At 40.1% G+C, this 13,205-nt stretch overlaps 1 protein-coding gene across 3 annotated transcripts in view; it reads right to left on the minus strand.

Moving 5' to 3' along the window:
* Positions 1-13,205, minus strand: part of LOC119476573 (MAM domain-containing glycosylphosphatidylinositol anchor protein 1) — a 208,556-nt gene that overhangs the window by 29,615 nt on the left and 165,736 nt on the right. For 2 of the 3 annotated variants that reach the window (XM_037749968.1, XM_037749961.1), the window contains exons 12-15: positions 9,601-9,781; positions 9,447-9,470; positions 6,630-6,782; positions 5,834-5,995 (exon numbers count right to left, since the gene is read on the minus strand). In XM_037749968.1, the coding sequence (XP_037605896.1) occupies positions 5,834-5,995; positions 6,630-6,782; positions 9,447-9,470; positions 9,601-9,781 (520 nt within the window). The remainder of the gene's footprint in view (positions 1-5,833; positions 5,996-6,629; positions 6,783-9,446; positions 9,471-9,600; positions 9,782-13,205) is intronic. The other variant, XM_037749976.1, reaches the window with a different exon arrangement.

Consider the following 13,205-nt stretch of genomic DNA (forward strand, 5'->3'; position numbering starts at 1 on the left):
ACAACATATAACGTGTTAATTATGTTCCCAAAGTGTCAGACTATTGCTTTAACAGCAGGATTATTTTGTAAGGTTGTCTACACTTTGGATCATGCTCCGTGCAGGAACAAACAGCAGAATTCCCCTGGAAAAAATGATCAACTGATATTGCAGATGGAATAGTCACATAAAAAAAGTCACATGCAACTGTTCATCACATTAAATTTGAAAGGACATGGACGGCACTGTAGTTATATAATGGAGAGAAACATTGGCTAATGCTGGTGAGGCCCACTTTCACCTGTTTAGCCCACTCTCTCATTCTACCTCCACATAGCTGAGCCTCTTTGTCTCCACCCATTCTCTCTCTCTCCTCCTATCTCTGTTGCATCCTCACCATCACCACACACACACACGCACACACACACACACACGCATACACACACATGGCAGAGGGAAGAGGACTGTGATAAGCAGTCTATTGATTGGACTGAGGTAAAGCAGAGTGTGTTGGTAAGAGTGTCAGAGAGGCTGAGGAGAAGGCACAGCTCTATCAGGGCTACTTGTCAGTAGGATCGTGAGTGAGGAGGACAGCAAAGATACACAGCCACACACACACACACACAGCCAGAAGCACACACACACACACACTGCTATACCTGAACTCAAATGAGTTATACTGTCTTTCTTTTGATAATTAGAAGTAGGCCCGTATTGGATCTCTCTTTCCTCTGTCCCACATCTGCACCTTCTCATGCTGGTTAGCCTCATAGCTAAAGCTCAATGCTAAACTGTGCACTAAAAATTACAGTCTGTGTTCTGGCTTCTGTCGCCAACAACAAGCAAAAGCATGTTGTTCAAAATTCGGAGAAAAATAACCAATTCAGGAGCATGAGGAAAGGGACGAATGTAGGGTTGGCTAAATCCTAAAACTAACCACGCTTGATAACAAGCTGGGAACGTTTTCCTGAGAATCTAAACCTAAAAAGTTAGCAGGAAGACACTTTTTAAACCGTAAGTAGAGTTAGCACAGCTATATTTTCCCATTCCTCTTCTACACCAGGCGGCATCCTCAGGTTGTTAGAAGTGAAGCCAATGAGGAAGTGCCTTAAACTTGCATTCTTTCTAATAGCCAGAAGGGGGCGACTTCTGTGGTTGCAAAAAGAAGTCTGATTGTGTAGACGTCTATGAGAAAATGACCCTACTTCTCACTTGATTTATTACCTCAGTAAACATTGTAAACATTAGTTTATGGTCTCAGTCACTAGTTTCAGGTCTTCTTTAATACAGCATGATGTTCATTTAGTAAATTATGGTCCCATTTAGAGTCAAATAGACGATAAAGCAGGGTATGTAAGACGTTGTCTATGTTTTCGTCTTACAACTTTAACCCTTTTCACAGTGTGTTTGCAGTTCATGAAAGTTAATTGTAACATTTTAGTTGCCTAGAAGTGTCTTATTCACTGTTCGGTGGTACTCCCCCCTCTCGTGTCACGTCTGGTTGCTAAAAAACAACATGGTGACGGCCAAAAAGCCGAACTCAAGGTTTCAAAACGGCAGTCCACAAACCAATGGGTGACATCACGGTGACTACGTTCACTTCTTATAGTCTTACAGTCTAGGTTCCACACAGACCTGTAAACATCCATACAGCAAACTAATTAAAAGTCTTACTTTATCCCAAACTACATACAAGAAGTACAGCATTTAAATAACCTCAAACTCTAATTTGCTTTCCATCACTCTGTTGTGAAAATAATCCAGTGATTCCAAGTAAGCTTGCCAGTGGCGAACCTGAGCCAGTGTAAAATACTACCCAATGCCAAACAAAACTAATTAAATGTTGTTTATTGTTGCTGCCAGCGAGCCCAAAGAGAAGCACATTAAGGTGAACAACAAAACACATCACATAGGGAGGTCTGTATTTGCAGTGCCGTAACCTCCTTCACACCTGAAATCCAAGCTAGACAAAGAGCACTGTGCTTTCTTTCCACATTTTGCAAAATCTGCAAGAGATACTTTTACTTGATTTATATTCACATAACCTCATGATTATAAAACAGATAACCTATATGGGGGTCGGAAGAGAGCAACATTTCAACAGCATTTCTAAAAAAAGTTTGTGTCAAAGTACCTAACTGCTTTCAATATATAAAGCCCTTTTAACACTTTACAGTACTTTAACACTATATGATCGAGTACATTGAAACTAGAGTGCTTCAGCTTAAAGCGCTACCTCTTGCATCCTCTCACTACTTCTGAACATTAACAAGTTGATGGCCACTCCTGAAGCTCTCTGTTCTAGCCCTTTTTTTAACCTCCTCATACTTGTTTGCTCGCGCTTCCTTTCTCGTCGCACTTCATTTTTCTCAGTCCGTCTCTTTTTCTCTACCATCCTCTTTGCTCTCTCTAGCTCTTCATTAAGTCTCCCTTTGTCTTTCCAAGGCTGGCCCACCCCCATCCTCCTCTCGCTCTTCTCGTCTCATCTCTCCTCTCGCTGACCCCCTCTGTCTTATCCTCATCTTGTCTCTTTTCGTCATTAAGAGCCACACTGTGTCTCTCTGGCAGGAGTGTGAGCTCTGCCAAGGTGAGGCAATTAAAGTGACAACAGATTGGAGCAGACTGGGAGAACAACAGAGTAAATTGAGGGAGGGCTTGTAACAGAGCTGGGCGTGACTGGTAAAAGAATGTACTAATCGTAAGCAAGCACTGTGTGACTGATGTAGCATTGTCTCCTCACTTTGTTTTGCTGAGAAACACCAACAAGACGTTGAGCAAAATGCCCAACAAGTGCCGTAGCATCTACTGCAGATTACACATACAATTATTTAAATTGTAACGTGCAGAAATCTGTTCAAAGAGATGGAAAAACACACTGTGCCAATGGTATAACAGCCATTTAACCAAATAATTTGAAAAGTAATAGGTAGGGATGGAGATCGTTCATTTGTATTGTTATTGATACAATTTTCGAGACGGCATAACGAGTCTTTATCGATACCACTATCAATTCTTTTCTATTATTTGTTGGAAAGACGAGATGACATTAAATTCTTAACAGAGCTGGTATTGCTTTTATTGCTTAACTGTGAGTCTGTGACTGAGTGGAATTGGCCAAGCCTTCAATAAACACTGCTGATGCTGGGTATTTATTTGAAAAGGAATACACAGGGCCACTTTAACATAACTTATAACTATCAAAGCAACCAATTGACCAAATGAGAAATATAGCAAAAGAGGTTCTCAAAGTGGCGCAACCCCCTTGGTAGGTATGACTGGTGGAGCGCGTGTGACCGGGAGGAAAATGTGATGCAGAATTAATGTTTTGACCTCTTTTTCACGGCGGAACAGTAAACAAATCAGCTATAGGTATGGTGCTCATTCAGACAGATAGTCTGTAGGTTTACAGAATGGAGAGATATTTGACAGGGACAAAAAGAAAAACAGACGATGCTTCGGAGACGAACAAGACAACGTGCTCAGCTGATGGTAATCAAAAGAAAATATGACGAAGTAGGGCTGTACCGAATAATTCGAAGCTTTGAAGCTTCATTCATAACGCTGACATTTGAATTATTGTCATTAATAACTTACAGAAACGTTACCTTCCACCTACTCTTCCCCTCTCTCTCTCTCTCTCTCTCTCAAACCCACACACAAAGGGAGCGAGGTGGTGCTCAGTCCGTCTTTGTAATTTTCTCTGTCCTCAGTCCAAAAGTAAAAATGTACACAATTGACAATTAAATACTGAAAATTAATTTCCAAAAATCACAACATATAACTGATTTTTCAACTTTAGGGGTATAGGAACTATGTATCACAATGTACTATGAGTCTCCAGTCCATAGATATTTATATCTACGTGAGTCTCTCTACAGCTTTTTTCGGACAATAATATCTTATATTGATCTTTTTTCTTAAAGCAATATCGTCAGTAGGGAAATTCAATATCACCCAACCCTAATTGCTAGCATGTCAGCAAACAACTGCCCACTTACACATTGGGAACCCAATAGAAGGAGTATCTCATTAGAGACGTGTTTCTAGCTGTTTGATGAATGTAAGTCCAATATCCACTCACTGGTAGAGGTCCATCTCTGTTCTCTATATACACAGTCTTTTATGTCATGGTCAATATCCAAAAATATAATTTCGTAGAGCTTCTCACGTTCTAATCAGCATGCATTGGCTGTATCTAGCTATGATGTACCTCCAGTTATAAAATGAATCAATACATCTGGAAATCAAGATGCTTTTATGGTTCTGTGTTTCCTATGTCTATCTAAATAGTCTCACTAAAGAGTGTCACTGCCTGTCTGAGGGTGAGATGATTGTATTCAACTTTTCACTGAATTTGATTTATAACTGAATACTGATTAAGCACTTGGCACGCTAATCAGTGCTGCAATCAGGTGAGAAAAGCAAACAAAGGGAAAAGGGTTCAGCCAATGGCCGGTAGGACTAATAGTGTACAGCCATGCTAGTGGCTCTGTGAGGCTACACTTGGTTGAATGCTCACATCAGCATGCTAACATGCTTACAATGATAACATAGCATGTTGATGTTTAGCAGGTTTAATGCTTAGCATGTTTGCTTTGTTTGTTTAGCATGTGAACATGCAAACATTTGCTAATAATTAGGGCTGTCCCGAATACCATTTTTTCAGTGAGAAATATGCAAAGGTATTCAAAACTTCACGCAGTACATCACGGCAGGCTGACATGTTGTTCTGTCTGTCTCAATCTCCCACATTTTGGTGCCCAGGACATTACTGCTCCCGCACTGCTGTACACGCAATCACCTCTACACGCAGCAAACAGAAATATCCGTCTGAAAATAACTAATCATAATTAATGTTGAATATGAATAACGAATAATATTTTGAGATTATTCCTTATTTCATGGGCTATTTTGGGATTTACACTTTTTTATTACACCGACAAACCGACATTGCCATCCTTAGAGCCACTAGCATGGCTAAAAACTTTGTGAACTGGAAGCGAATGAGTGAGCTTCTCTATATCATATATATATATATATATATATATATATATTTATATATATATTAAAACCTCCAACACATCTTAAACAAAATTATTTTTCTCTCATTCCTACAGTTAAGTATACAAACTTATTACATACTCCTTTCTGGGAGTGCACAGGCAAACATTGTGCCCTTCTATACACTATAACATTTTTAGGAGACAGGGCAGGTCAGAATGTAACAAATGTTACAGTGAAGCCTGCATGCTTGGGCTACGGACACATAAATCAACATTGTGTGTGTGTGTGTGTGAATAAATGTGGGTGTGCCTTCATGTATTTGCAACTTTTACTATATGTTTGATGTTGGAATTCCAAGCCTGTGTATACAGTATGCATGTGTGTGTGTTAAAGTATGTGTGCAGGTGTGTAGGCTACAAGATGTATGCATTCTAGCTGTGTGACAGAGCATATTATGATGAACAGCTCCCCAGAATGACTGATTGTGTCTTGCCACTGCCATAAATCACACACCCACTGCCCCCTTCAGCCACCTCCAAACACACGCTGAGGCACAAGCAGAAACATACAAACAGAACTTTGGTAACAACCTGCCCACTGCTCACTCACTCACACACACTCACTCACACACACACACACCTACACGTTGTGGATGACAAGCTCTACAAGCGAGGGTCAAGCTCAGAGTTCAGCTTTTGACAGAAGCCCGGCGAAATGAGAATCCCGATAGTGTCGAGTGCCAGCATGCTCTCTTCTGTACATCCATGTGTGTCATTGTGTTTCTATGGAGGTTCTCATGTGGTAGAACACAATGTGCATGTGTATGTTTATTATGCGCTGTTGTACTCACCAATATGTTTGCCCTTCATGTGGTAGTAGAAAGAGACGCAGTATGGGACTCTGCCGGAGCCCTTGGGGCCCCTGACCGAGGTCACGTTAAAGAGCGGAGAAAGCAGACGAGCCTTGTCCCCCTGAACACGCGGCCGTGATGCTTCAATGTACATGTAGTATCCTGAAACCAACAACAGAGCACGGTATTGTCTCAAATACAACACAATATGAAATGTGATTATGATGTACTATAATGCGTTGTTCAAAATACAGTTCTGTTGCTGCACTACTACAGCTACTATACAATAGGGATGTCAAAGTTCATGCGATAACAATGGGTTAACACAAATTCATAGAAAATCTCAGTTTTAAAGCTAGAGTCAAGATACTGGCATCATATGAAACTATAAAATCCTAAGGAATCCAGTGGTGCCAGCCTAGCATGTTGCTAAGGAGGTTAAATAACACTCCAAACTTATGCAAAATTTTGGCGAGGAAAAACTGTCATGGCATTGTTATGATATGAGCATATGTTTTTATGCTAAATGCAGTACCTGTGAGGGTTTCTGGACAATATTTGTCATTGTTTTGTGTTTCCAATAACAAATATATACATACATTTGCATAAAGCAAGCATATTTGCCCACTCCCATGTTGATAAGAGTATTAAATACTTGACAAATCTCCCTTTAAGGTACATTTTTAACAGACAAAAAATGTGTGATTAATTTGCGATTAACTATGCACAATTACGGGATTAATCACGATTAAATATTTTACACAGAGCTGAACCTGTACATAAAATGACTCCTCACCTTCCTTGGTTCCACTGCGGTCGGTCTCGGGGCCGGTATTGGCAGATCGCTTGGGATTCTGCGTCAGGTGATTCTGTCTCGTCCAGTCAAAGACATCACTCCGGTCTTGAGAGAAACCACAGATCCTGTCATCCTCAAAACCACACACATGGTCTGGGATGTGGGAATGTGGAGAGAAAACATGAGAGGAAAATACATTAGATCAGTAGCAGGTAACATTACAAACTACAGGTGATATAATCTACTGGTTTTTTCGACCCATTTTTACTGGGAAATTAATGGCGACAATATAGCTGTATAATAATCTCTGCAATATGCACTTCAAATGTGAAGATCAGACAGCCAGGCAATTACCGACAAAGTGATAAGTGAAGTGAAAGCACAATGTAGGAGGCAGGGTGTATAATGTGAAACTTTAAGTGGATTTCACATATTATGCATATTCTTATGCATGACTCCCACATGCAGAACATTTTAAAGGTAACTATGATTAGGTCAGGCTGTGTCAAATGTGAAAAAGGAAAAAAAAAATGTAACATAAAAAAACACCTTTATCGAAAGGTTTCACTGTTACAAGAGAAGGCACGTAGCCTGTAGATATTCCGGAGAACAGAAAATACACAGTGGAGCACAAGTATCAGGGCAAGAGCTGTTGACCTACTGAACCCTGTTTACACCAGAGATTGTTTCTTAGTCTATATTTCAAATAAGACATTTGTTGACCCTTTCCAAGCTGTAAGAAGAAATACTGCTACTACTACTAATAAAAAAATATTTATTAAAGAAGAGTCTTACAACTTCATTGAATGAATAAATAATAATATGATAATTGCATGATCATCCATGATTAATCGCGATTAATTGCACATTTTTCAAATGTTCAAAATGTACCTTAAAGGGAGATTTGATAAATATTTAATACTCTTATCAACATAGGAGTGGAAAAATATGCTTGCTTTTGCAAATATATGTATATATTTATGATTGGAAATCAATTAACAACAAAAACTAACATGGCAAACTGCAGCCCAACAGGCAACAACAGCTGTCAGTGTGCTGACACGCTGATTGCATGTGATTATCATAATGTGGGCATGTCTGTAAAGGGCAGACTCGTGGGTACCCATAGAACCCATTTTCATTCACATATCTTGAGGTCAGAGGTCAAAGGACCCCTTTCAAAATGGCAATGCTAGTTTTTTCTCTCCAAAATTTAGCCTAAATTTGGAGCGTTATTTAGCTTTTTTTGCGACAAGCCAGTATGACATGGTTGGTACCAATGGATTCTTAGGTTTTCTGGTTTCATATGATGCCAGTATCTTCAAGCTTTAAAACTGAGTGCACTGCAACCTAAAAATCACAAGTTGCGTTAATGCGTAAAAGAAATTAGTGGTGTTAAAACAAATTTGCACTAACCCGTTATTATTGCCCTAATAAATAAGAATGGGAGGTGTATGGATCTTTTATGGTGTATCTCTTATTAAGAAGCATAAACCCAGCAAAAGCGAGACATATCATGCCTGAGAATGAAAATGCATGGATTGTTGCGGAGAACATTTTTCCTGAATGTTCCTCTTCAGAATGTGAGACTCATATTTTCAGTTGTGGAGGGAGTTGGTGTCTTGCATGTTGTGCATAAATTACATTTAAATGCACAGGTAATATCTTTTCCCATCTGACAATCTCATCTGGCTGTTGATTCTTTTTGAATATTTGAATTTGCATCATTCCCACATGACAATCTTTTCCCATCCATACGTAGTCAGATTTTTGCTGTTTGATACTGCCATATACATCGGGAAGGAAACATAAACATTTTGAGAAAGACCTCTGTGAGAGAATTGTCATTATCCCTGATACTGGCGTGTCTTGTTAAGCCAGATAGAGGGGGTTCTCTCTATGGTGTCATCCCCTTCATTAGCCCATCTGGAAGGCTATGCCATTATCAGACACTCACCAAACAAATGAGAATCGAGGCGAGTGAGTACAACGACAGCTATTGAAAAAAACATCCAAGCTGACAGATTCCGTAAAAAGCTTCCCGGACACTCGCACTGTCTGCTGCAGATGCATATGACTCGCGCTACCCACGAGGATGGCTTGTGTGTGCTTCTTTGTTTCATGGAGCTAATCTATTACTATTCACACCCTGCTCCACTACATGCGCTCCTTTCAATTTGCACTGTTGTTCTCGCAGTCTGTTCCAATCTGCAATGTTTTAATTGCCTCACCCTGGCGGAGCCGACTGCCACTCCTGCCAGAAAAATGCAGCGCGTCTCTTAATGAAGAAAATAGACAAGATGCAATTGACTGAGAAAGAGAGAGGGATGGCGAGAGAGGATGAGAGGCAGGGAGTTAGTGCAAGAGAGCGAGACAGAGAGAGAGAGAGAGGGGGCTAACAGAGAGGAAAGGAGGCACATGTTTAAAGCGATATGTAACATAGTTTTAATATAATTTCATCTAGTGCTTTTCAAGTATTTTGCCCATAAACCTTTTAACAAAACACTTTGCATTAACCAGTCTCTAATCCTCCAATCATGGCCACTCTTTGATGCCATTTTAAATGTCAGGGACATCAGATGCTTTGCCCTACTCCCTAGCAAGAAGTTTTAATCAAGGCCATGGCTGGGTCATGACAAACTTTGCCTTGACAAACGTGTGCTGACATTGCTTGCAGCATACAAGCTAAATTAGCTCGCATCAAAATTCAACGTGCCTTAATATCTTCACCACCCTGTCATCAATCAGGTCACAACAACGAGCTTAACATGTAGAAATGTTGAAGAGCAGAGGATGGTAGTTATGAAAGAATCTCACCTGAAGGCCTTGGATAGGTGTAGGCTGTAAGAAAATAAAAACATTCAGCACAATCCACTTATACATGTTCTGTTCAATGTATATGCTGTACATGAAAATGAAAGATGACTTCAGAAAAAGATGTTTGACATAAATAGTTTTAAATGAGACTCACGTTCTGAGTACTGTATGATGCGACTGACGTAGTCCCCGGCGCTGTAGGTGGTGATGGGGGCCAGTCGGACCTCGTAGGACAGAGGGATCCTCAGGTCTGTTATGGTGTGGGACAACAGCACCCCCTTCTCTGGCTCCTTGCCCTTGAGGTCAATCTGCTTCGACAGTATGTTCTGCTTGTTCTAGATTTGTACAGGTGAACACACACACAAGCAGGACAAGATGCAGACATGTTAAAATGTATGCTCACAGATATGCACAAGCTTGCAAAAAACAGTGCAAAGACAAATACACACGGTACACAAAAAAAGATGATCACCAGAAAATGCAGCTGTGAAACAGAAACAGTAAGAGTTGGTGTTGTCAATAATGTCAGGCATACAATCTCATCTTTTCTCCTTTCTTTGTACCATCCTCAACCTGATCTCTACCACTTTATGTTGATATACCCAGGTATTAAAACTCACCCTTAGGGCCTTTACATACAGGGGAGTGTGACGAATAAGCGACACAAAAATGCAAAATACTTGCCTGTGATTATTACGTGTCTAGGGCTTTTATTGTGAAAGGTAAGAACGGAAAGTGTGGATCTGGTCTGCGCTGCAAGGTTGAAAGGAGTAATAAAGTTTGCCGTCTTGGTTCGAACTACGGAGCCTCCGCGATATTGTTTCATAAATATAGCCGCACTCAACCGGTTACGCACAAAGTGATTGGTTGATGCCTTTATTTGTGGTGCGAAAGCTCAGAAAATCAACCTTGGTCCGTAAAAAAAAATTATGTGCTTTTTGACGTGTAATATTTGCGTTCAGTATGCAAGTATTCATGACAAAAATAACAGTTCGAAAAAATATATTGACTTGCAAATTATCACCCGAAAAAAACAACAACAACAAAAAAAAAGTTGACGTTGTGTAACAGCCTTTAGTAACAACCCAAAGCTCTGGTTCTTCTTCAATCTGGAAGGTTTTCACTGCAATATGAACTGCTCCTACAGTACAACACTGGCAATACACTGTCATTTTATGTAAACAGGCAAACAAAGTCAAACTTGTGTTAAAGATCATATTTTTCCTAGCAAAAATACCGTCTGCTCAGGTGGGATTAAAGCATTCCCTAAATCACTTATCACAGATATTTGCTTTGTGTTGTAGAAGCAACAATCATTTATCTACACACAGCCTATTAATCACTAAATCATCATATTATTTTACTCTTCCATATTTGGGCCTCACATTTCCATTTATTGTCAATGGAATTCGGCATGGGCGTACCGCCAGTTCTGGGCATATAGCCAGTCAACATACCTCAAGACTTGGACTGTACCTATCTTGGACTGCATACATTTTCAATCTCCTCTTTTCAAAAGAATAATTTGCAGCAATTTCTTTTCACTAAATGCTTTGAAGGCCAGCAAAGCTGCGTTAGTCTCAATGCAAAGGTGGCGTCCAAGCACCAAGGTCTGCTCTCAAAAACACAAGTTGGTCCATTGTGACTGTACTAAGCAGGCTGTGTGATTTCCAATACAATCTATTATTGCCCACTGCTCCATCAACTCAGACTCAATACATAATACTGTGATATATATTTCTTTCACTGTACAACTTCCCAACATTAAATCCCAAACAGCCTTTAATACATTGAATTGGCTGTATATTATAGGAAAGAATATGAAAATCATAATGGTTATGATGTTCCAGTCCAGTTGTTGTCTGTTGTTGTAGCATGTGCCAGATTAAAATCCCTCTCGCTCCCACTGCCTTTCTCTTTATACATCCATGGTCTTTCCTTTATCCAGTGCACGAGTATGAATGCCCCTGTTCCTGATTCGCTGGAGTATTGTGTGGCTCGGTCTGAGCCTCTTTGTTTGTTTCCCATTTACAGAGACATTTTCAGTGCACACACAGAACGGACAGGAGGATATATTCTCTGAATTTGACAAATAGTGTATTGGATTAGAATCACTGACTGCACCTTTAAGTTAGGGGTGTTTTTTTGTTAGCACCACTTTTAATGCTGTGTTATTCCACCCACGGAGAGAAGGATCCATTAGCTGTGTATCTGCCTCTGATCCCAGCTACTTAAAGACCTGACAGTGAGCTCAATCTAATGCATTAGGTCAGCCACTCCACCATAACACCTTAGTACACCCACAGCATGCCATTATCAGGTAATGCATGCAGCAGAAATGTGTGTGTGTATATGTAAGTGTGTGCTTGTGTGTGTATGGTGAATGTCTACAACACAGAACGGAGACAACGAAAGTTGCCTACAAAAGTTGATAATATATTGGCCAAAAAAGAAGCAACTTTAAAAAGTTATTATAACAATTTGTGTATTCCAATTTTGTGGGATAATTATGCAAAAAAACAACAAAAATAGTAAGAAAAAAAATGCTCAAATGTGCATGCTTACAGTTCTGCTTCTACTCTAATCCAAAGAGTATCTGTTTGGCAGTTTGGTAAGTCACAGAGGCACTGATGCATCCCATAGCTTTCCCTATAATTGCTATAGTACTGTATGCTCTGACATCGCCACGGTGAAATCTGCTTTTCCTCCTGTCTTTTGACACTCAAGTTGAGGTGTGCTATTCCCATTGGCTGTCTACTCGCCACCCCAAATTCAAAATTCAAAAATCATTTCTATTGACAAGACCGTGGTGACTTCTGCCCAGGCTGCAAAGAATTTGGTATGACTCCAATTATTGTGCAAGTCCCACATGGCAGGCAGCCACAGCCCGATCCCTGCACGTGTGTGCTGGGCAACATACTTGGAATAAAATCCTTCCTTCCTCACCAGGCCCCATGCCACTAATGGCTGTTAAATCTTCTTTTCTCCGTGCCAGTCTGGCTGTTCCCATTTTTCAGTTTCTCCAACTTTTCACCCTCTCTTGCCAGTCATGGAATAACCTTCTTACGTCTCGCACAACAGCAGGTACGATTCAATGCAAAACCGAAATTATCCAGATAATCTAATCCACCAACTAACCAATCCAAACATAAACCACATTTTCTCCCAACAATTAATATGCCCTCTTCTCTAATTCACCTTAATTGTTCCAAAAAATCCTCCCATCTCCTTTTTATACCATTTTCCTTTTCCAGGAAACTCTTCTTTTATGATGCTGCTGTGAGCACAACACTATTGCATTATGGGGCCTGGCCTTTGCACAGTGCACACACCCGTTTGCTTGTAATGTAGCTGGAGTGATCTAGAAATGTTTGGTTAATCTACTATTGCACCCACTGAGTGTTTAGCGGCATCAGCTAAATGTGAATTCAGAAAGAAGAGACTTAATAAAGGACTTAGTAGCTGTATGTTGTATAACAGGATACTGCATCTTTCAATGAAAAGGCAGCAAAGCGACCTTTTGGTTTAACAGACCATCACATCAAGGAAAGGTCACAGGTTTCGATTTTTCAAACGCTGATGTGTCTTGTTGAAGTTTTCATGAGTAAAGTCCTGGACCCCTAGCTGCTAAATTTTCTAAGTAGTGTTATCAGGTACATGTACAGGGACATACGTGTAGTATTAGTGCCAATTGTAGCTTTTGAACAATTTGGGTGGAAAGGTGTTCACAGGTCAGAAATGTAAAGAACTATTTTTGGG

Source organism: Sebastes umbrosus, chromosome 2 (genome assembly GCF_015220745.1).
Source record: "Sebastes umbrosus isolate fSebUmb1 chromosome 2, fSebUmb1.pri, whole genome shotgun sequence".
NCBI lineage: Eukaryota > Metazoa > Chordata > Actinopteri > Perciformes > Sebastidae > Sebastes > Sebastes umbrosus.